The following is a 26,114-nucleotide window of genomic DNA, read 5'->3' as shown; positions in this document are numbered from 1 at the left end:
CTTTTTATAAAATCTTGATTTGACACGGCAGTTTGTTTCACCACAGCTGGGAACAAGATGAGATGACGTGATGTGACAGTGGGACCGGGTACATCAGCTCAACGGGACAGTGGGACCGGATACATCAGCTCAACATGCAGAAAGGGTCCGGACAGTGCGATCGGAATCGACCGTACGGAGCCCAATTTACGGGCGACCGTAAATTAGCGCCCCCCGTCTTGTTTGGCATTGTAAAAAATAACACGCACGTTTTTCGAAAAAAGAATCTCGTATGTATGAAATACTAAATAAAATCTATTTGTAAATTTTTTTTAAAATGAGTGTAACTTTTCGCGACGAATCTAATAATGGTAATTAATCGATGATTGGCTATAGTAATGCTACAATAACCATTCTCTAATCACGCGATCAAAGACTTTATTAGATTTTTCAAAATCACTGGTGCGGGATTCTAGAATTAGTTTTATAAACTGTCTTTATTTGACACAGTAATTAATAATTAAAATATCATTATTTATTAGCACGCTAAAATTCTAGTAGCGGCACCAAGCGAGCCCTACCGGAACGCGCAAGCTCAACTGAGCACGACAGTGCGAGCTGTCCACCACCCGGGGCCGGGCGCCACCGTCACCGCACCGCCACCACACGGAACCAGCCGCCCACGCCACTGGTCGGGGGGCCCGCCTCGCTTCGTCCCCACCTGCCAGCCCCACCACAGAAACTCCACGGCCCCGCCGACCCGACGTGACGGCAGTAACAATAGAGTGAAAGCAAAGAGCAGCGGAGGGCGAGCACCGAGCCGCCGAGCAGGGGCAGGGTAGGTCACCGTTGCCGTTGCTGGCCTCCTCCCCTCCCTCCACTTAATGCTGCGCCACCCGTAATCTCGAGGCTTCCCCCTCCCCTAACGCCACCACCTCTTCCTCCTCCTTCCCTTCCCCACCTGCGGCTGCCCTGCTAGCCCTCAAATCTCGCCTCCGCCGCCGACTCCGGCCGCGAATCGGGCCTCGGATCGGCGCGGGCGCGCCAATTGATGTCCGATCTGTGAGGAGGGACAGCCCCCACCACCATGAGGGCCTTGCTGCTGCTCACGCTGCTTCTGGCGGCTTGCGCCGCGGCGGCGGCGCAGGCGGCGGGAGGGCGCAACTCCACGGCGTTCGTGCCGCGGGACGACATCCTGCTGGACTGCGGCGCCAAGGGGCCGGGCAACGACACGGACGGCCGGGTGTGGGCCGGGGACGAGGGCTCCAAGTACGCCCCGCCCACCAACCTCGCCGCTGCGGCTCCCGCCTCCGGGCAGGACCCCTCGGTCCCGCAGGTGCCGTACCTCACCGCGCGGGTCTCGGCCTCGCCCTTCACCTACTCCTTCCCGCTCGGCGCCGGCCGCAAGTTCCTCAGGCTGCACTTCTACCCGGCCAACTACTCCAACCACGACGCCGCCGACGGCCTCTTCTCCGTCTCCGTCGCCATCCCGGGCGGCAAGCTCACGCTCCTCTCCAACTTCAGCGCCTACCAGACCGCCGCCGCGATCACCTTCTCCTACCTCGTCCGGGAGTTCTCCGTCAACGTCTCCTCCCCGACGCTCGACCTCACCTTCACACCGGAGAAGGGCCACCCCAATGCTTACGCGTTCGTCAACGGCATCGAGGTTGTCTCCTCCCCCGACCTCTTCAACCTCGCCACGCCGAATGAGGTCACTGGGGATGGCAACAACCAGCCATTCCCGATCGATGCCAGCACTGCGATGCAGACCATGTATCGGCTCAATGTCGGAGGCCAGGCGATCTCCCCCTCCAAGGACACCGGTGGGTACCGGTCCTGGGACGACGACTCACCATACATCTTCGGTGCTGCGTTTGGGGTGTCTTACTCAAGCGATCAGAATGTCACCATCACGTACCCAGACAGTGTGCCGGAGTATGTGGCACCAGTGGACGTCTACTCCACGGCGCGCTCGATGGGGCCAGACAAGAACGTGAACTTGAATTACAATCTCACATGGATGTTGCAGGTGGATGCTGGCTTCATGTACCTTGTCAGGATGCATTTCTGTGAGATCCAGTACCCGATCACTAAGCCCAATCAGCGGGTGTTTGACATCTACATCAACAACCAGACAGCCATGCAGGGTGCTGATGTGATTCAGTGGGCAACAAGCGTGAATGGTGCTACCACCGGTATCGGCAGTCCGGTGTATCAGGACTATGTGGTGAGCACATTTGGCTTAGGGCCCATGGATTTATGGATTGCTCTCCATCCGGATGTTGACTCAAAGCCGGAAAGGTATGATGCTATCCTTAATGGGTTGGAGGTGTTCAAGATACAGCTTAGCAATGGTAGCCTAGCAGGGCTCAATCCAATCCCAAGTGTTGAGCCAACAGCGGACGGGGCAGCTAAGAAGAAGTCGGCTGTTGGGCCTACAGTTGGTGGTGTGGTTGGAGGTTTGGTGGTTCTTGCACTTGGGTATTGCTTCTTCGTGGTCTGCAGGCGCAAGAGGAGTGCCGGGAAGGATGCAGGCATGAGCGATGGCCATTCTGGCTGGCTGCCGCTGTCTCTTTATGGCAATTCACACACTTCCAGTTCAGCCAAGTCGCACACTACTGGTAGCTATGCTTCATCTTTGCCATCCAACCTGTGCCGCCATTTCTCTTTTGCTGAGATCAAGGCTGCAACAAACAACTTCGATGAGTCCCTTATTCTGGGTGTTGGTGGATTTGGTAAAGTTTACCGTGGCGAGATTGATGGGGGAACAACCAAGGTGGCTATCAAGCGTGGCAATCCCTTGTCTGAGCAGGGTGTTCATGAGTTCCAGACAGAGATTGAAATGTTATCCAAGCTCCGCCACCGTCATCTGGTGTCACTGATTGGATACTGTGAGGAGAAGAATGAGATGATCCTTGTCTACGACTACATGGCTCATGGTACTCTTCGTGAGCACTTGTACAAGACCCAGAAGCCACCGCTTACCTGGAGGCAGCGCTTGGATATCTGCATTGGTGCAGCTCGTGGTCTTCACTACCTTCACACTGGTGCAAAGCACACCATCATCCACCGTGATGTGAAGACAACAAACATTCTCCTGGATGAGAAATGGGTTGCCAAGGTTTCTGATTTTGGTCTGTCCAAGACTGGCCCATCTATGGATCACACTCATGTGAGCACAGTTGTTAAGGGCAGTTTTGGTTACCTCGATCCTGAATACTTCCGCAGGCAGCAGCTCACCGAGAAATCTGATGTCTACTCTTTTGGTGTTGTACTGTTTGAGGTCCTCTGCGCACGGCCTGCCTTGAATCCTACTCTTCCAAAGGAAGAAGTTAGCTTGGCAGAGTGGGCGTTGCACTGCCAGAAGAAGGGCATTCTTGATCAGATTGTTGATCCTTACCTGAAGGGAAAGATTGCTCCACAGTGTTTCAAGAAGTTCGCTGAGACAGCTGAGAAGTGTGTTTCTGATCAGGGCATTGACCGCCCTTCAATGGGCGATGTTCTCTGGAACTTGGAGTTTGCCCTTCAAATGCAGGAAAGTGCAGAAGAGAGTGGAAGCCTTGGCTGCAGGATGTCAGATGAGGGCACTCCCCTTGTGATGGTCGGAAAGAAGGATCCCAATGACCTGTCCATCGAATCGAGCACCACCACAACCACCACCACTTCTATCAGCATGGGCGATCAAAGTGTCGCAAGTATGGACTCAGACGGGCTGACGCCTAGCGCTGTCTTCTCACAGATCATGAACCCCAAGGGGCGGTGAGGTAAAAGCTGTTTCCATTCGTTCCCTCGCAGGCGTAATTTATTCATTCAGCATATTTTTCATGAGTTTGTGCTGTCGATGTTCTCTCAAGTTGTGGACCAGAAGTCAGAGAATTGTTTCATACTAGATGTTCTGCCTTGTACTTTTTTATCCAGTATTGTAATGACTACACCTATTGGCTTGTATTGTACTGCTGCTATTGACCCAACTAGTAGTTTACCTCATGAAAAAAGTGACCTGTGCCCCTTTTTCTTTTTCTTTTATGTGTGGAGGGGGGGGGGGTGAGTAGGTGACATGCTGTTAGGAAGGAGTCTGAACTCTGAATTCTGCTTTTCAAAAAAAAAACTCTGGATTGGACAGCTACACTTGATAGCAGTTTTCAATCAGGTGAATTTCAAGAACTGATGGATCTTTGTCTGGTTATTAGCATAACCGACAGGTGGCGTTGGTCTTTGTCCTTCAGACAAATTTCAATTTTCAATCTAAGTGGGTCAAACAATCGATGGACCGCGTCCAACAAAATTAGTGGAGCTGACAGCTGAGATACTCTTCCTTTAGACAAATTGATATGTATCTGGTTGTGAGCACGTCGCATCAGATAGTGGCGTGGGTGATTCAAGAGATCCCTCGTATGGTATTAGGGACACTAATCCAATTTTCTATGTAGCAGAAGTTGATTGATTGTGTGATGGTGACCAACAGAACATGGCAGGCTATGCTTGATATCTCCTAGGTTCGTACTGTAGCTGGAAAAATATGTTTATAACCAACTCTGGCTGTCTCTGTTTACTGTTCGGTTCCGTTCTTTTCTTGGCGTTCAATCGGTAGTGGAATTTCGCTGCGTGCAATCCCATCGTCTGGGCATTTTGTCAGTTGCCACTTCGTTGTCTTGAGGTCGCTCCTTTACAACCAACCTGAGCTGGGGCGGGAATTGAGAGTTTGTTCCAGTGCAACCGAGAAAATCTTGCTAGGTAAAAGGTTAATTGGGCACAAGTGTGTGGCTGTGTGCATCCAGCCTGCCGTCCACTCATTGTTCCTATATCATGGTCCGATTGATTCTGCGTCTACCTGGAGCTGCTGTGTCATGCTGTGTACAGCTACGGTTGACACGCAGGGGTAGCGAACGCTAGTGATCATCGATGACTCCCGTCATCCCATGTTCACATCTGCCCAATGATAGAAGACAGATTCTGCTCCACCCCAATGCGTGCGTTGTTTTCCTCTCCCAACCGTCAGGCCATTCTGGTCGCCAGACCCAGGCCTGCCTGTTCCAAGTTCCTGCGATGGGGCTATGCCCAGAATCCTTCCGTTGCGAGAACAAGCCAGCGCATATCCAGCTATCATCATCAGCCATAACCATGGTACTCCACTACTCCGCGTTAGTTATGCGCCGAACGTTCTTGAAGGCTAAAAGCTCATGTCATGGCGAGCGAGTCGTGCCTGCACTGCGATCCAGCTAAATGAATCTGATCTTTCCCGCAACGACAAGACTGCTCGAAACAGAAAGTCGAAAGGGAGATGACAACGGGAGAAGAATTCATGGATGGGGAAATTTGCGATTGCTACCCTGATCGTGCCATGGCGGGGTCGCAACCACCTGCCACTTGCTGGCAGCAGTTGGGCCCGGAATCAGACGCGTTTACACGGGCCGTGTTCAAAAGCGATGCCGGGTGATGAGCCGGTGCGCGACCGCCGACCGGGTAGTACTGCACCGGTTCGAGCTCGTGCTGCGGCCTATGGTCATGTTTGGATCCGGTTCTTTTTTCTACAGTACCTCAACGTGACATGAGCGTGAAAGAGGTGCTAGAGCTATTTCTAGCCTAAAATAGCTCAAAATAGTCCAAAATCTCCAAACATAAGGGCTAGTTCTTGGTTATTTGTAAATAGCCTACTTTAAAAAACTATCACATCCAAAGAGTGATTATTTGGGCTATTTAGGAGGAGCTCACCATAGCAAGAGAGGTAATATTTTTTTTCAACACGAGGCAACCCCCATTTTCATTGCATCCAACGGAAATTCCACAGAGTTCGCATAGTTTTAAGAGATAGAAGAGAGAGAGGGAGAGAGAGAGATAGGGGGGATCTAATCTGATTCAGACTAGAAGCACGCTGCCAAGTTGTGACCCAGGGCTCCCAGGTCGCAGCACCCGAAAATAGTTCTTACAGACCGAATACCAAACTAAAAGTCTCAGGGCAACAAAAGTCAGACAGAGAAGAGCGGCAACGCGCTTTTTCCAGAGGCGGCAGATCTTGCCAGCAGTTCCCTTCATCAGATCAGCTCGTCGTCTTCACGCTCTTTTTCCGCTGTCGAAGGTAAGATCCTGGCGGTAGACGACGCCGCGGGTTGACCCACCATCATTTTGTGAGCACACGCTAGCAGAGCTTGGACGCCCTCCAAGATCTTCCCCTGCATCTCAGAGTTGTATAAACCTGCCCAGTATGACAAGAAAGAGCAAACATGAATTAAGACCCCAAGAGGGTTTTTGATCATTTTCTTGTCAAAGCAAGCCTTGTTTCTGCATTTCCAGATGGCCCAACAAATTGCTGCACAGCCAATGATGTACACCGGTCTGCCCCCGGGCAACCATTCAGCAACCCATGTTTTGTATTGCCTCAGGTTTCGTGGAATGTTGTTGGCACCAATGCAGAAACCAATTATCCCCCCAAATAATCTTAGCAACATGACACTGGAAGAAAAGGTGATCAATAGTTTCATTCTCACTACAGCAAGAGAGGAAATATGGCTCCAATGATTGGAAAAAGGTGCTTTAAAGGTTAAATAACTCTTAGATCCAAACATGTTAAGGGCTATTTTATTGGAAGGCTATTTGATTGAGCTAATTAGCTCTAGCCCAAATAGCTCTAGCCCTTGGATTCAAACACAGCCCTTGGTATGGACACGTATCAAAAAGGTAAGAATTGTAAAGGAAATATGTTTCGCGAGGCAGGTTAGAAAGATTTGAATTGGTATGGGAGTGATCACGAGCCTACGTACTTGATACTCTAGCGAAAAGGGTGATGGCCGCCGTCGTTTTCCTCTGGAAGAGGCGAGTGCGTGCCAAGACCAGCAGCCCAGGACCAAACCAATCCGACTATCCAAGGCGAACCAGTCGATCAGCTATCCCGACCGCAAGTTTGGGACTGGGCATCGGGTGCCCTGCTGTTGTACAATTTGTTTCTTTTATACGCAAAGACGTGCAAAAGTAGTAGGGGTGGTAAACAGCTTTAAAATTTAACTTATATAATTTAAGAGCTAAATTTTAAAAAAGCCGGATTCTAATCTTATAAGTACAATTTTAAACTAAAAACATATAAGCGCTAAGTTGGATTGTGAAGAAATTACTAGAATCATAGTCTGTTATTATCTCTAAAGCCAGTTTTAGTGGAAAGTGTCATCACACAGTTACCAAGACTGTGAACTAGATAATCGAGCTGGACGAGTGTAATAGTGATAACACTCCTCATATCTCGTGATACTCTCTATTTTCTTCTACCATATCAACAAATTTAATACATATAATATTTGTATGGTATTTTCATGAGATTGGTTTAAGTAGCAGTGTCGTCTGACCTTTCGAGCGACAGACGCTGGGGCTAAGCCTTCCATTCCATTTTCCATGGAACAAAACTGGTCACCGCAACTTTCGTGGGCTCATTGTTTAGCTCCATCTCATCCTCTCGGTATTTGGGCTTAAAGCTTCCATAAGACCTACATGATGGGAACAAAACGGGTTTTTATAAATTTGTGGTTTGCACTAGATATGTCCCATACATGATGGGAACATATCTAGTGCAAACCACAACTTCATGAAAATCCGTGCAAATTATGACAAAAAAAAATCGTCTAAATTCAAAAAAAAATCACACATCTAGATGATATGATGGTACACAATTTTGTAAAATATATTGTCCAAACTCGACTTCGTCTGTGAGATATAAAAAGAACAAATTTCAAGAACAAATTTCAAGCCAGAAAGTTGTCTAGATGATTTGTTAGAAATTTGTTCTTTTTATATCTCACAAACGAAGTCGAGTTTGGACAAGATATTTTACAAGGTTGTTTATCATCATATCATCTACATATGTGATTTTTTCGGTGAATTTAGACGACTTTTTTGACGTGGTTTACACGGGTTTTTGTGAAGTTGTGGTTTGCACTAGATATATCCCCTTGCATAATTTAGTAGAGTCATTTTATCCGCTATATGTTAGGCTGGCCCGAAAAGGCGATCTCTGGTGTTTGATTGAGCAGATAACAAAAGACACAGAAAAGTAGGGCCGGCCCAAACGCGAAATTTAATTGCTTTCAGGCAATTTAGACCTCAAATAAATCGGGCTTTTCTGCTGCCTGACCCGATAAATGAAATCTACCGATGGCATGGAGACATTGATTTACATTTTTTTGCGATGAATAGATATTGATATACAATTATACATCACCACATTTTCCTTAGTTCTTACTTCTGAGTGCAATTCCATTGTTTTTTTCAGATAATCCCTACACGAACCATGCATTTCCAAACTGGTTGGTTGAGTCTCACATAAGAAAGATTTTACTATGTCGATGGCTTTGGTGGTTTATCCATGTGGTAGTCGTGAAACATGAAACATGAAGACTTGCATTTCTGAAAAACTTGGTTGGTACATGGAGTCACCGCAAGTATACCATGGTTAACTACCCCTGATGTAGCGGGCAAATAATTAGAAAGACTAATAACTGGTCTTGTGAGTAGATCCCTCCACAAGAAACCTAAAACAACCACATTATGCTTAGTTTGTTAATGCAGAAACAAACTAATACTAGTTGGTAGCATAGCTTTGACTGAAAAAGTTACAGCAGCCAAACACTAAATATAGTTAAGATTACATGAGGAAGGTTGGCCAGTTTCACGTTTGAGCTCTAATTTAGTCTTATATGGCCTAATGGCCTCTGTACCTAACAACTAGTAAGACGGCGCAATGCGGATAAGTTTCACGTAGTTTGAGAAATCAGTGTCTCATGGGGTTTATCGATATGTGCCTGAAAGATATATTGTTGCAATACTTTATTCATGAAAGTAGTGCCAATATTAGAAATGGTGTATTTGTGCGGTTTCGTATGTTTTTTCGTTACAAGAATAGAATCTCATATTGTTATGGGTTAGTTGTGTAAGATAAGGTTCTTTTTTCAAGAATAATTCTCTAAAATGCGGATTGATTTTTCAGTAAATAGAAGGGAGCGTTTGTAAATCATTTTGAATTTTAAATTTTGCACTATAACATTGTTGTTGATTTTTTATTTTTGATCGAATTTTATGATGAATAAATTTTGATTTCAGAGCGTTTTGGTGTTCTTGTACATATAATGTTACTCGTGCAGAGGTAACGAATGGAATGGAATGAGTTTCATTTAGGTAAAATCCTAGAGTTTTCCTTAAAAATTCCTATGAGAGGAGTTGGACAGCACATTGATTTTATGAAACTTTAAGGTTTTCTTTGTAAATTTATCTAAACCGGGAAGGTTGGACCGCGTTTGATTTTGGAAAAATTTGTGGACTTTTTTTTTAAAATTATCTAAGAGAGGAGGTCGGACTACGGGTGGATTTCACAAAAGATTGAGAGCTTTTTTATAAAATAGCCGGAACTCGTATGATCTAGACTGTCTGATCTGCCGATCTGATGGTCGGGAATTGCAGACGACATGGATAGCCTCCCTTTGCGCCTTTTGCCAACCCTTTCGTATATAGAAATGTTAAGTGGAGGGAGGCCATAGTTGTATTGTATTCCCTTCTCTGTCAAGAATTATCGAATTTAGAAATTTGAACCACGAATTAAATCAAATATCAATAATAAATCCAAAAAATATTTTCAAATGATTATAATTTTATAGTATAAAATAATTGAACGCTTAGAGAAACCGTTAGTTAAAAAAAACACTAAAGTTTTAGATGTCCCATACTCTCATTACGGTAACAATTTTGGCTGTTTTCTTGTCGCGCCCGTCAAGTTTATGGTGTGAACATCCGAAACTTGCACACAAGCGTCACGCCTCTATGAACAAAGCAACGCATCACAGCCGTAGGATCGCAACGAAAATTGGTAGAAAGAAGACTCGCCCAGCACTGGACCTCCTCACAACTCTCGCCCCCAACGCCGCCGTCTGCCCGTCTCCACTTTCCACTCGCCACGCCGAATCCCCCCACTCCGACGCCGAAGCCCGACTCTGATCCCTCTCGCGCGTGCCGTCTAGGTTTCCAGCCGCCCGCGGTGAGAAGAGGGGAGGGGGCCGCCATGGCGGACGACGAGCAGGCGGAGAGGAAGGAGGAGGTTCCCGAGGTGAGGCCCTCTCTTTCCCTTTCTTCTGCGCAGCGCATCCAGTTAGGCCCGAATCGGTTCGGTTCCGGCGGCGAGTAAGCTGCCCGGGTGTCGTGCTTTTGTCTGCGTGGGATGGCCGAGTTTTTTTTTTCGATTGGGCGCAAACCCCTCACCCCTCCCAACGCTAGGATGTGGAATCTGCATGAACGGATTGAGCTGCCTTGCGGAGGTACAGGGTGGATTTGAAGTTGGGTGAGTAGCTAGAGGCTACATCCTAGAGATGATGGACTAGGCTGTTCGTTACTCTGTGTAGGATTGAAGCGTTCCGTGTGCTGTCTTTAGAGCTGGTGAATACTACTTGTATATTTACTCTCAATAGAGCTGCCTTGCGTTGTTATATATTTGACAAACATGGATTATTTGATGTGCAAAGTCATTGTTAGTTGGACCTAAGGTGTAGTATCATTTACATGAGTGGGTACTGCTGCCATGGATGTGTATCAAGGATAGTAATATTTTTCTTAGAGCATGTTCAATAATAGAGCCCGTTATTGTTTCTTAAATTTATAAGAGACACCTATAAAATGACTCATACAATAGGTTGTCTCTTACTTTGTTTCTTCCAATGGGCCCATGCTCACTTTCTTTTTCTTTCTCTCTCCATTGCATTTACTCTCACTGTCTAGGATCGTGTGAAGAGCCGGCTCTTACATAAGAGCCTCTTCTCCAACTTTTTGCTTTTCTCTCTCTGGCATGTAAGCAAACAAAGGGCTATAAGCCCCTTGTTGTACTTGCTCTTAAAACATGCATGCTATATTGCTACTCATTATAATCTGGTGTTCAATATAATAGTTTACTGCTTTTGAATATTCATTATAATTGCTACTTGTGAGTAATGTTATCACCACTCCCCCTATTCTGCAGCTTGCTCCTTTTGACCCGACCAAGAAAAAGAAGAAGAAGAAGGTTGTGATCCAAGATCCATCTGATGAAGTGGATAAGTTGGCAGAGAAGACAGAGAGTTTGGCAGGTGTGCTTAGTATCTGCCAAAAGGAAATGTCAGTTCGCTGAATAATTTTTTTGACGATATTTATTTGGTTATGCAGTTGGTGAGTCTAGTGAGCCAAGCTTTGCAGGCATGAAAAAGAAGAAGAAGAAACATGTGAGTTTATCATTATCTCATCATTGGTTTCAAATGGTTTGACTAGTTATCATTTTCTGTTATGCTTTAGTTTTTCAATTATGTAAATTTCAGGTGGAACTTGATCCTTCTCTTACTGAAGTTGGAGATGGCGATGACGCTGGAGGTAAATATACTGCTCGTTAAATTGTTTTTGATCATCCATTTGTTTCTTTAGTTTAACATCTGTGCTCCAGATGATCAAGTTAGAGAGGATGAAGAAGGAGAAGGGATCGTGCTTGGTGGTGCTGCTGCCACCAGATACCCTTGGGAAGGAACCGACAGGGATTATAAATATGAAGAGGTATTGATACACCATGCATCGAATCTGCTCATTAATGTGTAGTTGATGGATCACAGGTGATCAGCTTAAATAACTGTTTACTCTATGTTACTCTGGGTCTAAGGTAGAGCATTCCACCTGTATTATAAGTTGTTTCTTATCTGAGTCATGGTATTTGTGGTAGTTTCGGTTCAGATGCCTTCAAATGGCATTTTTCATGTATTTTTGGATGCTTCATTTGTTTCCTCCTAGAGGCTTTTAATATTGAAATAGTCTCTTTTCAGTATATAGGTTCTTACCAGTAATCCAACTATATTTTTTCTTGTGGTGAAACCCTATCCTCAATATGTTTGGTCACAGCTACTTGGCAGAGTATTCAATATTCTGCGTGAGAACAACCCGGATCTTGCCGGTGATAGAAGAAGAACTGTTATGAGGCCCCCTCAAGTCCTCAGGGAAGGAACAAAAAAGACAGTTTTTGTGAACTTAATGGACTTGTGCAAAACGTATGATCCCATTCATTTGACGGTTACCACCTGTGTTGCTGTGTTGGTTTTAGGAAAAAAAATTAAACAGTGGAGCTAAAAGCAAATGTTTTGTTTTCCAGAATGCATAGGCAACCAGAACATGTGATGATGTTCTTGCTTGCTGAGATGGGAACAAGTGGATCCCTCGATGGGCAACAAAGGTTGGTTATCAAAGGAAGATTTGCGCCAAAAAATTTCGAAGCAATACTCAGGAGATATATCAGTAAGTTATTGCTAATTCATGCTTCTCTGCCTCCTAGTCCTTGTTCTCTATTGCCATTATCTGTCTGTCTCAATCTTCTGACCCACAACTGTGATATAGAAGAATTAAACTCTAGTGCAATTTAACTGTTCCTGTGATTTTCATCAGTATCCTAATTAGTTAATTATTATACGAAAAATACAATGTAAAAAGCATTGCACTGCCCGAGAAGTCCTAGGTAGGTAGGTAGGTAGGTAGGTATAATTGTCTTACATTTATCTAGGATGTGTAAGCTTGCCATGGTTGTTGATGTCATAACTTGGCTTGTGGTGTGTAGTAGCTTTCTGTACTCAGTACACAAGGATTAATGGATGGATTGAAGTGGCCTCAGCAACCTTATATCTTTCTCCAACTCCATATATAAGTTCTTTTCAAGAGCAGGTTTAAGGAAACTTAAATCCTGGGAATAGTACTGATGGCTTGAAATGACTTCAGCAATCCTAAATATTTTTTGACTCCATATATAATTGTTTTTTCAAGAGCAGTTGCAAGGGAAACTTAAGATGGACAGAAAATTAGGAACGCGTGCATTTAGGATAGAAGCAGTAGTTACTGTTGTTTCTTTTCCTATGTCGAGAATCAAAATGAATGGTTTGCCATTTGTTTATATTTTTTCTTCTAAGCTTATTAAACTTCTTTTTTGTTTTGCAATTGCACTCTTTTAGATGAATATGTCATATGCAATGGATGCAAGAGTCCGGATACCATTCTTTCTAAGGAGAACAGGTTGTTCTTCCTCCGTTGTGAGCAGGTAAATTATTCCATATATATATACTGGCATTCCCAATTCTGTCTAGTTTTGTCATTTGAATATTTGTCGCCGAACATCATGATACATACCTGGAACACCTCTAAATTAAACATTTTCTGTATGCTTGCTCACCATGCGATATTGTCCCAAGCTGCAGAATCGATTACTGTCCGCGGCTTTACCTGCGATGGCTTGCAAAACTAATTGCCCATATTTTTTTGATCAAATGTGAGAAAATCGCGCAACATCTGAGGATAGTAAACAACACACTTCAGTATTAAACTTCTATAGAGTTTGTCAATTTGTGAGTATAGGTTTGACTTGGCATGTCCACGTGTGTTCACATCAGTTGGAACACTAAGATATGAAATTAATGTATTAGTTGTGATTCGCATCATATTGGTTATATCCTATTACTGTTGCCATACTAACTGCTGAATTATTTACCCTGCAGTGTGGTTCGTCGAGGTCGGTTGCTCCCATCAAGGCTGGATTCGTCGCCCAAGTTGGCCGTCGTAAGGCCGGAGCTTAAGTTACCTCGTAACGTCTGCATACTTTCTTCCCGAAACAGCTCAATGAAAACTAGTTTGTTGGTTGACAAGAATCATTGTTCCGCTTTCCGGTGTGCCTACACCGTTTACTGGATATCTTCTGTTCACTATACTAAGGTTGTTGCTGTGAATTTTAATTTATATGAGAGGATTCATGCTTGCGGCTCACATGGTGTTTCCAAGTGTTATTTTTATTGGGTCATAATTAAAATGCTGTGTTAGAAAAACTTTCATGAGTTGGAATAACCAAAAACGTGTTGCTGCCATGTGCCATGGCTGCCCTATCCTCCAAAATCCTGTGAGCCCAAACACAGCCGCCCAAGATGATAGGTCGGGATAAGAGGATAAGCCGACGTGTCGCCCTCCTGGCTTCCGGCCAGAAACCTAACTAAAGCCTTGACACGGCTCACTGATCCTTCCTTTGCCGCTGAGCTCAGCTCAAGTCAGGAGCTCAGCTCAAGTCGGGAGAGATGAGGGCCGCGTCGTCCCCCGTGCCTGCTGCCGTCCTCGCCGCCCCCTCCTCTGCCTCCGTCGTAAAGCCGCTGCCCCGCGCCCCGGCGGCGGCCGCGAATGGCGCCGTCAGCACCGGCAGGCGCGACGTGCTCGCCGGGACCGGCGCGGCGGCGCTGCTGCTGCTGGCGCTGGGCCCGGCGTGTGGCGCGGCACGCGCGGCGGACGAGGAGTACGTGAGCGAGACGAAGGAGGTGATCGGGAAGGTGCGGTCGACGATCAGCATGGACAAGTCGGACCCGAACGTGGCGGACGCGGTGGCGGAGCTCCGGGAGCTGTCCAACTCGTGGGTGGCCAAGTACCGGCGGGAGAAGTCGTTGCTGGGGCGGCCGTCGTTCCGGGAGATGTACTCGGCGCTCAACGCCGTGTCGGGCCACTACATCAGCTTCGGCCCCACGGCGCCCATCCCGGCCAAGCGCCGCGCGCGCATCCTCGAGGAGATGGACACCGCCGAGAAGGCGCTCCTCCGCGGCAGGTAGAGGTAGGCCTCCCCAGACATGGCCGTCGCCGTCGCCGTCGCCGTGGTGGGTTAACTTCTCTGGCGGGGACCCGCGCGCGGGCCCTCAGCTCAGCGAGAACGCTCTGCCTCTTTTTTGTAACTACTAGCACACTACATGCATTCTCGTGCGTGACGCGAGCTGTCCGCACCGTGTTCCGGCCGGCCGGGACCGTGTCCTGTGAGTGAAAAATTATCGGGTGTTGAGCGTGGACTTTGTGTATCGATCTTGTAAACTTTTCAACCAGCTGCCTAGCTGAAATGAAATGGTGAGAATACTGATGGATGGGATCGGGACTCGTTCATCGACTGTCCCGGTGGCCAGGCGGCCATTCTCGGTCGTTCTTCTTTGCATTGCCACTTGCCAATGCGCGCCGCCTTGTCCGTATACCGTAGATGGCCTGGGTAATCTTGGAAAATTCAAAATTGTAGGAACGTAATGGATCGGCTGGGGGTAGCCAGCGTGAGGACATACGACGGCGTGCCGTGTGTTGTTCCGGTCATAGTCACCGAACTTTCCGGAACAACGGATCGATGAATGAGGAATTGGAAACGACATTTGTGATGTATTTTTACACTGTGAGAACGAAAACGTAGATGGCCTTCATGTTGTAACACCCCGTGTATTAATTGCCTTAATTATGATTAATTAAGAGCTTAACATAATCATTAGTGCTCCGTATCTGCCTCATCCTCTCCCGAACCATCCACGCACACAGACAAGCCGAGCAGAGCCGTGCCCAACTTAGCCACGACGCTGCCCGCGCGCGTTGCGCTGCCATGATCGCACCGGCCGGGCCTGCCCTTGCGCCGCCCGCGCCCTGCGCCGTCGCTGCCAAGGCCGCCGGCGAAAACGCCGCCCGCCATGGCCGCCGCCGGACCTCCACGCCGAGCCGCCGCTCGAGCCAGCGCCGACCTCCACCAACCCCCAAATCCGCTCGCCCTCGGCCCCCGAAGCTCCTCAACCCGACCCCGTCGATTCCGCTCGCCGGAGAGCCGCCGCCGCGGCATACCACCTCCGCCAGTCCCTACTCGCCGCGGACAGGCCACCACCGTCCATCTCCGCTCGCGCCGAACCCTCCCCAAGGTAGCCCTAGCTTCCCTCTTGCTCCTCCGCCCCTGGCCCCTCCCCGCCAGCGAGCCAAGCCGCCGGAATCCGGCCGGCCTCCGCCTCCCCTGCTTCCAGTCCGGCCAAGGGCCAAATTGCGAGCCCATAATTCTTTCCATACCTAGATGCAATATTTAGTTTTGTTATTAAAATTTTAAAATTTTGTACTAAACTTGTAAATTCGTTTAAAAATTGTAGAAAAATCGTAAATTAGAAAATGAAGATGTTTTGGAATCTTGTTAGTAGATCTATGCAGTGGGTACATAATATGATAGGTGTTAGTAGAAAATATTGACCTAGAATTTTATTTATACTTGTTAGGAATAAATTCATATTTGTAGTTATATTGCTCCGTTTGCTATGAAATTTTTATGGTAGGTTATTCATGTGATGCATGTGCTTTAGTAGGAGTTTCAAATTTATTGGTGCATGTATGCATAAGTTAATGATTTAATGTTTATGCTTTAGCATTTATTCCATTAACAATAATTCCTGTGGAGAAGATTCATGATACTTAGTTCAAAATTGTTTACGATTTATAAATCAATTTGCATATTTTCAGTGTTAGAGGAGAGGCAGATATATTCATAGATATTTTATTTCGTGTTGCATAATTGTTGAATTTGACAAAAGTGCTTAATGAAGACTATTAGACATCATCCAAAAATATAGGCTTTATAATTACAGTATAAATAATATTTTAGAACTAAAGCCCAAGCCCAAGCGACGGGGAGGTAAACTCTCGCGGCAGCTCAGGGACAATGGGGCCAGCCCACCTCAGCAGCTGGAGCTCCTCTTCTGCATTGCCTTCGACGCCTTCGCCCACAACCTGCAGTTGCTGGAGGGCGCCTGCAAGCAGAAAGGCGCTCAATTTGGTGCCTTCACACAGCATTTCGATCAATTTGACCTTCTTAAGAAGGTGATCGATGGGAAGAGAGCTGATTTCGATTTCGTCCTAATATTGCAATTTTTTCGATTTCGATGGGTTCCTTTCCCACCTTGGTTTTGCCAAGGTCGGGGCACCGCCTCGTCCGGCGAGCATCATGGGTGCGTTGCCTACCCCAGCACCAGCGCCCGTCAGCGACCTCCGGGAGGATGGTCGTGGAATTGAGGACAGGGACGGGGTGGGGACTACACCACAGGCACCAAACGGATTAGCTGGCCGGTTGCTCAACATCCCATTATCCAATGTGGAGCGGCTGCGGTCTACACTGTCCGTGGTTTCACTGACAGAGCTCATCGAGTTAGTCCCACAGCTGGTGGGCAGATCATCGGCACCAGCAGATGCACATCCGGACAAGAAGAAGCTCTTCTCCGTGCATGACTTCTTCAGATACGCAAAACTTGAAGGTACCATCATTTTTCTTTTTCAACCCCACTTCTTCAGTAAATGGACATTTGGTTTCAATCAGGCAATTTACTTTAGCATACGGCACCAATCAGAAACTAATAACCACCAATCCCACTTTCTAATTATCTCTTCCGATTGAATTGTTGGGCTTCTTCAAATATGCAGATTTATTTAGGATATACTATTTGTGTTTACGTGCATAGTGGTATCCTAAAGCACGATGGTAATATGAGGAGAGGCAGGGGCCGGCCGAAGTTGACATGGGAAGAAACAATTAGAAGAGACTTGAAAGACTGAAGTATACCTAGAGATTTGTCCTTGGATAGGAGTGCTTGAAAAGCCGCGATTCTCGTGCCAGAACCATGAATAATGGTCTTTGTTGGGTTTCAACACTAGCCTACCCCAATTTGCTTGGGATTAAAAGGCTTTGTTGATGTTGATGTTGATGTATTTGTGTTTACATTTTGTCATGTATATCTGTTCTGTTATTGCTAATCATCCTACCACTTCATCTAAAAATGCCCTGCAGAACAGGGCAGTACCATCATGCTATTTTTCATGTTAGTATATTCTGTTCAGCCTATGAACACTAATCTGTCATAAAAATTTTCTGATGGGTTTGTAATGGGCGCATCACTGTTGCAGCATGTGCAAATAATATACTGAGAAGGTTCCTCTTTTGATTTATTAGTTACATCCTAAGGTGCTATTTCTAATATCTGTTTACTGAAATTTGTCTTCTACATGTCTCTTTCAACTGTAGCAAGGAGTATTGTTGTGATTGATCCAAGCCTGCCTGAGAATCATCCTTACAGAAAACTAACTACAGGCAAACTTCTTGTCAGATTTATTTGTTTGTTATCATTAATGGTTAGTTCCTAACAGTTATGTATGTGTATGATTGTTTACCCATAGCCTGGAGAAGATCCTTGCCCCCTGGAACCCTGGACCCCTGGATTGCAGTCCCAGATGTTCAGATCCTCAAACTTCAGGAGAATCCAGAAGTTAGTATTATTCATCCTTGCTGCAATGAGGTTGAGTCAAAGCAGAAGCTGTCCTCTCATTTGCGGCATTGTATATGCCTGACAAAAATCTTTTTTTGCCAGGATGTTCTAACTGGTGAGCTTCCTAGGAATATGCTATTTTCTGTAGACAGGCCCCTTGTTCAAGCCATTGTTCAAAGAACCAGATTAACTGTTGTTGGCATTTACAACGTGTAACAAGCATATGCAAAGTATGATGAACATAAAGCCTAATTTGTTTGTTTGTTAATCTGAACTGGGCCAAGTGCATTACTGATGGTGCTGCTTGATTTGCAGCCAGAAGGGTGCTGTTGGTGTTAAACAACCATGAGTGAAATGCATGGCCGGCCGGGGCTCAAGTAGAACCATGCTGTGTAGGTATGTACATAGTTGCCAAATGTTTTTTTTTTTCGAAATAGCCAAAATTGTCCCTCAACTATTGCTCACGGCTCCATTTCGTCCCTGAACTACCAAAACGTCCACTTTAGTCCCTGAACTATGCAAAGCGGGTCAATTTCGTCCATCTGGTGATGTGGCGTGCCACCGTGGATCGCCAAGTCAGCGTCCAGTCAGCGTATGATGGGAAATACTGTTTCTACCCTCCATAGATCCAGCTAAACTCAGATTCGCTCGCAGCCCCAGGCCCAGACCCGAGCTCCCTCGCCGCCCCAGCTAGCCAGCGTGCCGGCCCCGAGCTCCCTCACCACCCCAGCTAGCCACCGCGCCGGCCCCGAGCTCCCTCGCCGCCCCAGCTAGCACATCGCCTCCCCCAGCTAGCTCGCCACCCCTCCCTCCCAAGCAGCTCTCTGGAATAGTTACCAGAGTTACCTATGGAAGCATGCTGCAACCATGAGAGTTTAAAAGTATGGTAAGTATACAGTATACTCGTGCATGGGATTCTGCTACACATATTCATGCTATGTTCTAAAACTAACCTGTAGCATGGACTAGCGAACACTCTTGTTTCTTCTTTATATGCTAACACTGCTATAACAAAACTCCCAATGTGCACTTCTCTTGTAGATAGATGATGCTGAAGATTTATCACTTTGTTGTAGTGCAATTCTGACTAAGTAAATTTGCTGATATCCAGAAGAAATCAATTAATATTACTTTAGTGCCTTTGTATGCCTTAAATATGAACAATGTTGACTTCAAATCATGGTTTTTTTACCGACCGGTGGGCTCAAACCGCCGCCCACCGGTAGCGGTTTACCGGACCGGTTTGACCGGTTACTGGTTAAAACCGGTCAAATTCAAAATCGCATTTTCAACTGGTTTCGATCGGCTTACTGACCGGTTTGACTGGTCCGGTTTGACCGGTTACCGGTCGGTTTGAGTGGTAACCGGCCAAATTTTTTAAATTCAAATGCCCACAAAGTATACTAAATGAATGTTTGTATAACATGTTTTAGCCTAAATGAACCCTCCAACCCTCTTTTGTACTACTTTTACATTGTATTTGTATACTTTTGTATGCACGCATTTTTTTGTTTAACTTCAAATGCCCTCAAACTATACTAAATGAACGAATATTTGAGAAAATTTGACACCATTAAATTCGTCGCACCTTAAGTATTTTTAGGAATTTTTTGGGAATTTTTCATTTTTTGGAATTCAAATTTGAATTTTGAATTGGGGCCGGTTTCAAACCGACCGGAACCGGAACCGGTCCGGACCGGTCAAACCGGTCCGGACCGGTTCCGGTTGGGAAATTTAACCCTGCTTCAAATAGAAAAATCAGTGTTCTCTTATAAATGTTTATAATTGTGGTGTGTTTAGGAATTATACATGATGAACTGTATTTTAGATGCTGAATTGAGAGAATGTTTTGTCTGCCTCTGTAATCATGATGTTTATCATGGTTTCTCTCAAGTTTGTTGGTTACTGTTTGAAACACCTTTATATATGCATGTTTTTGTCGCTCTTCTTGACTGAGGCCGTTTGTATACGGTTCAGGTATTTGGGTGGGAATGAAAACTGTAAGATACTTTGGGAGGGCATATGAGTGGGTTGGCTTGAGCCGCCAACCCAACATTATCAGCAAGGTATGTTCATTGGATGTTTAGGCAATTGAGCTTTTTTGGGAAGCATGCAGCAGCTCTGGATCTTATTCCCAGTTTTGGTCGATGTTCCTCTTTGAGGGAACATATTATCTCCCAAACTGTAGATGATGTTTGTCCCACTTTTGTCCAATGATAAAGTGACAACTCCTAGGCATGTGGGATGTACTGACAAACCAAGACAAGGACCCTCTTTATTCTGTCAATTAAATATCCCTTGGCTGGTCTGGACTTGCGTTGATTGAGTATAATCTCAAGCTTTACAGTGCAACAGCTCACACTTCATATATAACTGCACCACGTTAACCTTAACATGCAATTAAACTGGTTAAGATATTCCCTAAAACAACTTAAAACACATTTAGCTCTTCTTTCTCTGTTTTCCTTTTTTTGCGGGGATTCTTTCATGTTTCTAGGAGTAAGTAGCCTTCTTAAGTTAGCTTTTTTTTTCCTCCAGTAATCCTCTTTCAAGCTAGACATGGCTATGTTGTTTCAGAAATTATCAGCCTTTGGATTTTCATGTGACATTGATGATTGGCCTTTTCTTAGCATTTATTTATTTTAACATTTTGGTCTCTTCAGTTCAAAAGAACGCTAGGCCAGTTCACACCAGCACGGTGGGACAAGGATGAGTGGTACCCTCATCTGGGTCCATGGAGGTTCATCCAGGTGCTGAGCCTTTGCATTGTTTTCATGGCTGTCGGACTGAACACATTCTTTCTCAAGTTCTGCCTAATGTTGTGTTTATTGTGCTGTGGAATACTGGTTTATGTGTTCGTCTATTATGTTTTCTTGAGAGATGCTTATTGTGCTATGGAATACTTATGTTGTGTTTATTGTGCTGTGAAATACTTATGTTGTGTTTATTGTGCTGTGATGCTTACTGTGCTGTGGAATACTTATGTTGTGTTTATGGTCTGGATAATGTTGGAAAATTGTAGGAACGTAATGGATCGGCTGGGGCAGCCAACTTGAGGGCATACGACGGCGCGCCCAGTGTTGTTTTGGTCATAGTCACCGAAGTTCAAGGAACGGAACGGTATTGTGATGCATTTTTAACCCAATCTTCTTAAAAGTTAGTCGCAGCTTTCGATTCAGATGTGTCTGACGGGGGTAATCAGCTGGGACAATGTAATCTCCAAACAGGTGAAAAAAAAGTTTCCCTGAGAAGATTATTTTTCTTAACTTTTCTCCTCCAGCGACGCTTGAGAGGGATAAGAGTGATGATTATCCAACTGTACTAATGACGTGGGAGACCGTCTTTAACATGGTCGTGCACCTTCTTAAACATACTAGCGTACTTTGCTTGATAAGAAAGCCCAACATGTATGGAAAACAATGCTCTTGTATCGAAGTTGTTTCTTATCAGACGAGTCAAGTAACAAATCTCTGGAGGAATATTCCGTCTATAGAAGCTATCAATGACACTTGCAGGTGAGATGTAGTTGTTGCGCAGGCCGGCTTCAAGATCAATCAGTACCAGTCGGGAGAGACAAACATTGTATGCATTTCTTAAAATCTCAACTCCACGTAGTGTCAAAGCACCAGTCAGGGAGAAACTAACATTGTCTGCACTAATATCAGGTAAGCAAAACCCTTCAGATTCAAGTTGCCTGATGTGCATTATCAGCTTGCGATTAGCTCTTTTGCTGATGTCACTGCCAACCCGATAGTAAACTGTGGTATCAATTTCTGCTGGTAACATCCTTCTCGAATTGTTGCTAGTGTTGCCGTTGATATTGGTGACCGTGGTATTAGTTGTCACAAACTTAGAAACTGTTAGTCTATCATAGCAAAAGAGTTCAATATCTCCATTATTGTGTTGGTAATGATATTGGTTGTAAGTTAGGAAAGATAGGACTGCATAAAAGGAAACATTATTTTATCATAGATTCAAATAACAATTACTGATGATATTATAAAACATGCTTACGGAATTAATCATTGATATTATATGACAAGCATAAACAGGAGGAGGACAGAACAGTTAAAACAAATTTTCAAACTGGATACATCCCAATCAGTTGCTAGTAATATTGACCCGCAGTAATAGAAAACAACCCAATAATGGAGATGTTGAACCCTTCTGCCATGGTGGACTAACAGTTTCTGATTTTATGGTCACTAATACTATGGTCATCAATGCCAATGGCAACACTAGTAACAACTCGAGAAGGATGTTACCAGCAGAAATTGATACCACAATTTACTATCAGGTTGGCAGTGACATCAGCAAAATAGCTAGTCGCCAGCTGATAAGGCACATCAGCCAACTTGAATCTGAAAGGGTTTGCTTAGCTGATCTTAATGCAGACAATGTTCGTCTCTCCCCAACTGGTACTAACACTACACGAGGTTGAGATTTTGATGAATGCAGACAATGTTTGTCTCTCCCAAACTGGTACCGGTTGACGTTGAAGTCGGCCTGCACAATAACTACATCTCAGTTGCAAGTGTCATTGATGATTTATGTGGCTGGAATATTCCTCTAGAGATTCATCACTTTCGTTTGATGAGGAACAACTTCGCTGCAAGAGCGTTGTTTCACATACATGGTCGGTTTCTCAGGCAAACTACGCTAATATATTCAAGAAGGTGCATGACCATGTCAAAGACTGTCTCCCACGTCATCAGTACAGCCGGATAATCAGCACTCTTATTCCTCTCAAGCGTTGTTGGAGGAGAAAAGTTAAGAAGAATAATCTTCTCAGGGAAACATTTTTTCACCTATTTGGAGACTACAATGTCCCAGCTGATTACCCCCGTCAGACGCAACTGAATCGAAAGCAGCGACTAGCTCTTATGAAGATTGGGTTAAATCCATCAACCTACAATCATCCTTCATTGAGCAAGAGTGCCATTAGCTTCTGGCTTTCTTGAGGAATCATTCGGGTCATCGGATGGAGTCCTTTCTCAACTAGGTTTCACAAGGTAATGCTGATTTCACCCCTAAAGAATCTGAGTTGGTTGCTATGGTGAGATTCCCCGAGGTACTTCCAAAATTGCAGTTGAACATATTTAACATGAATCCGCAATTCCTTCTGGACCTAAAATTGGAGGAATCACTACAACACATATGACCTTCTGTGATGAATATCTCACGACAGTTGGTCAAAACGTCATAGACCATTTTGTTTTGTGACCTTTTGGTTGAGGAAGTATGATTTAGTGACAAAAACCTGGTGTTCGTCGCTAAAATCAAGTAGAAATCGTCGTAGACGAGACAAAGATCTTATCGTTACGATTTTAATCTGTCACAAAAGTTAACTCAGTGACGAATTAGATTCACAGGTCCAAATTTGAAAAATGATGTGTCGAGGGATTTAACATCAAATCTCAACACAAGTAAACCAATTGCTGCCGCGCAACTCCAGTTGCCGCCGCGCAACTCCAGCAATCAAGAGGCCACCGGGCCAGAGAGTCTTCCCTCCCGCGTAGCCGCACACCCGCAAGCTCTCAAGCATGAGCGGCCGGCGCTGGCTGGCAGCTGGAGGAGGCGGGGGAGGGGGTGGCGGCGGCGACGGCGACGGCGGGAACTGGCGTAGGAGCGGCTCGGCATGATTCAATCGCTTGCTTCTACGCTGGTGAACACAATCCTAGCATGATTTAATCTGTAGTTTCTGAGCATCTGGGTAGACCAAGAAAGTGTGCCATTTAATTGGATTCATGCTCTAGGTGCTCTGTTTCCCCTAGCACATTCCTGTACCAACTGTTTGTTGAAATGCCTAGCTAGGATATAAAGGATATTACCTATTGCTTGCAAGTTATTCCATTAGTAAACATAGCAATAATTAGTCTTAAATATTACCTACAAACACATTTGTGCAGGCAGCTTGCTGCAATTTAACAATCTATTTAGCCTTGCACGGCTCCCTGTTACCTAGAAGCTAACTCTTTGTATTCTTTTATCTGACTTGCAGTTGGCCTGCCTGGCTGTCCACCAATGACTGGGAGGCCATCGACCGCTACACCCTCACCACGTCATGTCCTTTGACAAGATCGACCTCCATCAAGCAAACCACCAGGTACCCGATTGATGCTCTACTCTGCATTTTACCACATGAAGCATGTCTCTCTCTTTTATGTATTGTGCCTGGTTGTTAATCTGCCCAGTGTACATCTAAATTATTTTGCAATGATGCCACATCCTTTTAAAGTTATTCTTTTCCATACATGTAATTTGTCATTGTTCCGTGTATGCTGTGTTGCCACATCCTCACCGTGGTGCTCGCCCGGGTCTCTTCTCCATGCGCTCTTCGCGCCACCACTGCGCCAAGGCCTCCCTGCTGCTGCAGGTCCGTATGTTTCTCGGTTCTGAACTTCTGATCTTGCACGCTCTCGGATGGCAAGATGATCTCTCTAGTGATACTCAGGAGAATTTTCAGCATTCCATTTGGAAATTGCTTTCCTCTGAACTGTAGGGGGCCTGATTGGAGTCTGAATTAAGTGACTTGCATTGCAAGATGATGCATCAGTTTCATGAAAATAGGATCATAGAACATGATAATGAAATAGTTGTTGGTTTCATCATCAGAATTTTTAATTTGTAATAATCTACCATCATATTCTCTGGATAAAATCGTAAGTTAGTTCATTTGGCTTGCATGTCAGCCCGGACCTATTTAAGTAGGAAACAAAGAGGTTAAATAAATGTAGAGTCTATTATTTTTCAGGAAACCAAGCAGGTGCATAGATTTGTTCATACTAATTTGCTGGCTGTCTATTCCCCATTCACTATATCAAGTAGATGCTCAGTCTTAGCTAGCTATTATTTGGACTTTGTTTGCTACCTGCAGCATGAATTGTCTCTAGATTAATGGGTGCATTGTGTTATGCAGTAGAGCACTTTCCTTGTCTGCTTTTCCTATCTGAATTTAGGGATAACATTTAGTAGATATTCACATTGTTCATTGCAGATTTGTGATTCCACATCACTTTGCCATAATTCTGATGGGCATTGCTCCTGCTGGTGTCTGCAGGTACAAAATGTGACCCTCGGCAACAGACTCTTGGATCTGAATCAAACAACCTGTTTAGCCATGTGGGTTTTTTCAGTTACACTCTTGGATCAGGATAACGTCATGTAACGGCCAGGGGTAGCCCTAGCCGATAGTTGACAACAGATGGGGAAGATCGTTGTCTACCCTGCCCTGCGCTTGTTGGTGTTGTGAGGTAGAAGAGGAGAATACTTGTATATTGATTGATGTAGAGTTTACATGGTTGGGTATATATATATATATATATATATATATATATATATATATATATATATATATATATATATATATATATATATATATATATATATATATATCCCATACAACAATCCCTCATCAACTAACCAAATCTCTCTTATCGGACTCTAACTCAATCTCTAACAAACCGAACCAAACCTGCTAATCAAACTCTAACAAACCGACTCAATTTAATCTAATACTGACTAAGATACTTGACGGACTAACCAGCCACCTTCTTCGTGCGCCTGACGTAGTGCTTGCCCCACATAACATCACCCCCCCTCGAGCAACAGTTTGTCCTCAAGCTGGAAGGACGGATAGCGCTCTCGAAACCCGGTAAGATCTTCCCAAGAGGCTGACGACGGCAGAAGACCCTCCCACTGGATCAATATCTGACAAACACCATGATACAAGCGAGCCTTCAGTGCCTTGGCCGGAGCAGCAATGATCGCACCATTGTGTGTAGGCGGTAAAGGGGGAGGAGCTTGAGGTGGCTGACCAATGAACTTCTTCAGAAGTCCAACATGAAAGGCGTTGTGCAGTCGAGTTCCAGGAGGCAAGGCTAGACGGAACACCACTTCATTTATCTTCTCAGTGATCTGGTAGGGGCTGAAATAGTGTTGACGGAGCTTGTGAAAGGCCCTTGTTTGGTTTTGGTAATTGAGTGACAACTTATGTGGACTAATAAGTGTTTATGTTGAGATACACAGGAGATTAGTCCACACAAAGACACTAGT

At 45.1% G+C, this 26,114-nt stretch overlaps 4 protein-coding genes across 24 annotated transcripts; all 4 read left to right on the top strand.

Annotated features, from left to right (window-relative positions):
* Positions 1 to 790: 790 nt before the first annotated feature.
* LOC120687566 (receptor-like protein kinase FERONIA) lies at positions 791 to 3,987 on the top strand. Its single transcript, XM_039969580.1, has one exon. The coding sequence runs from the start codon at positions 1,067 to 1,069 to the stop codon at positions 3,740 to 3,742; it is 2,676 nt and encodes an 891-aa protein (XP_039825514.1). The 5' UTR covers positions 791 to 1,066; the 3' UTR covers positions 3,743 to 3,987.
* Positions 3,988 to 9,854: 5,867 nt separating this feature from the next.
* Positions 9,855 to 13,758, top strand: LOC120687959 (eukaryotic translation initiation factor 2 subunit beta-like). Its single transcript, XM_039970068.1, has 9 exons — positions 9,855 to 10,057; positions 10,961 to 11,066; positions 11,143 to 11,198; positions 11,292 to 11,343; positions 11,414 to 11,520; positions 11,860 to 12,005; positions 12,107 to 12,249; positions 12,954 to 13,039; positions 13,494 to 13,758. The coding sequence occupies exons 1-9, from the start codon at positions 10,013 to 10,015 to the stop codon at positions 13,569 to 13,571; spliced, it is 819 nt and encodes a 272-aa protein (XP_039826002.1). The 5' UTR covers positions 9,855 to 10,012; the 3' UTR covers positions 13,572 to 13,758.
* A 233-nt stretch (positions 13,759 to 13,991) lies between these two features.
* LOC120687962 (photosystem II repair protein PSB27-H1, chloroplastic-like) lies at positions 13,992 to 14,887 on the top strand. The gene has a single exon (XM_039970077.1). The coding sequence runs from the start codon at positions 14,061 to 14,063 to the stop codon at positions 14,577 to 14,579; it is 519 nt and encodes a 172-aa protein (XP_039826011.1). The 5' UTR covers positions 13,992 to 14,060; the 3' UTR covers positions 14,580 to 14,887.
* Positions 14,888 to 15,586: 699 nt separating this feature from the next.
* LOC120687960 lies at positions 15,587 to 25,370 on the top strand. Of its 21 annotated transcripts, XR_005680926.1 has the most exons (9): positions 17,975 to 18,089; positions 18,162 to 18,174; positions 18,375 to 18,455; positions 18,566 to 18,945; positions 20,037 to 20,125; positions 20,723 to 20,809; positions 21,082 to 23,724; positions 24,061 to 24,435; positions 25,120 to 25,370. XR_005680926.1 is itself a non-coding variant. In XM_039970072.1 (8 exons), the coding sequence occupies exons 1-5, from the start codon at positions 16,748 to 16,750 to the stop codon at positions 18,410 to 18,412; spliced, it is 513 nt and encodes a 170-aa protein (XP_039826006.1). In that variant the 5' UTR covers positions 15,587 to 16,747; the 3' UTR covers positions 18,413 to 18,455; positions 20,037 to 20,125; positions 20,723 to 20,809; positions 21,082 to 21,325. The 21 variants fall into 21 exon arrangements, 7 of the variants coding, with proteins under 7 accessions (XP_039826006.1, XP_039826005.1, XP_039826003.1 ...); XM_039970072.1 differs by lacking the exons at positions 18,566 to 18,945; positions 24,061 to 24,435; positions 25,120 to 25,370 and adding exons at positions 15,587 to 17,054; positions 17,819 to 17,884 and having other exon boundaries at positions 17,971 to 18,059; positions 21,082 to 21,325; XM_039970071.1 differs by lacking the exons at positions 18,566 to 18,945; positions 24,061 to 24,435; positions 25,120 to 25,370 and adding exons at positions 15,587 to 17,054; positions 17,819 to 17,884 and having other exon boundaries at positions 17,971 to 18,089; positions 21,082 to 21,325.
* Positions 25,371 to 26,114: the final 744 nt, after the last annotated feature.

The sequence above is a fragment of the Panicum virgatum genome, chromosome 9N (genome assembly GCF_016808335.1).
Source record: "Panicum virgatum strain AP13 chromosome 9N, P.virgatum_v5, whole genome shotgun sequence".
Taxonomy (NCBI): Eukaryota; Viridiplantae; Streptophyta; class Magnoliopsida; order Poales; family Poaceae; genus Panicum; species Panicum virgatum.
Note: the sequence above shows the minus strand (reverse complement) of the source record. Positions and strands in the feature narration are given on the sequence as shown.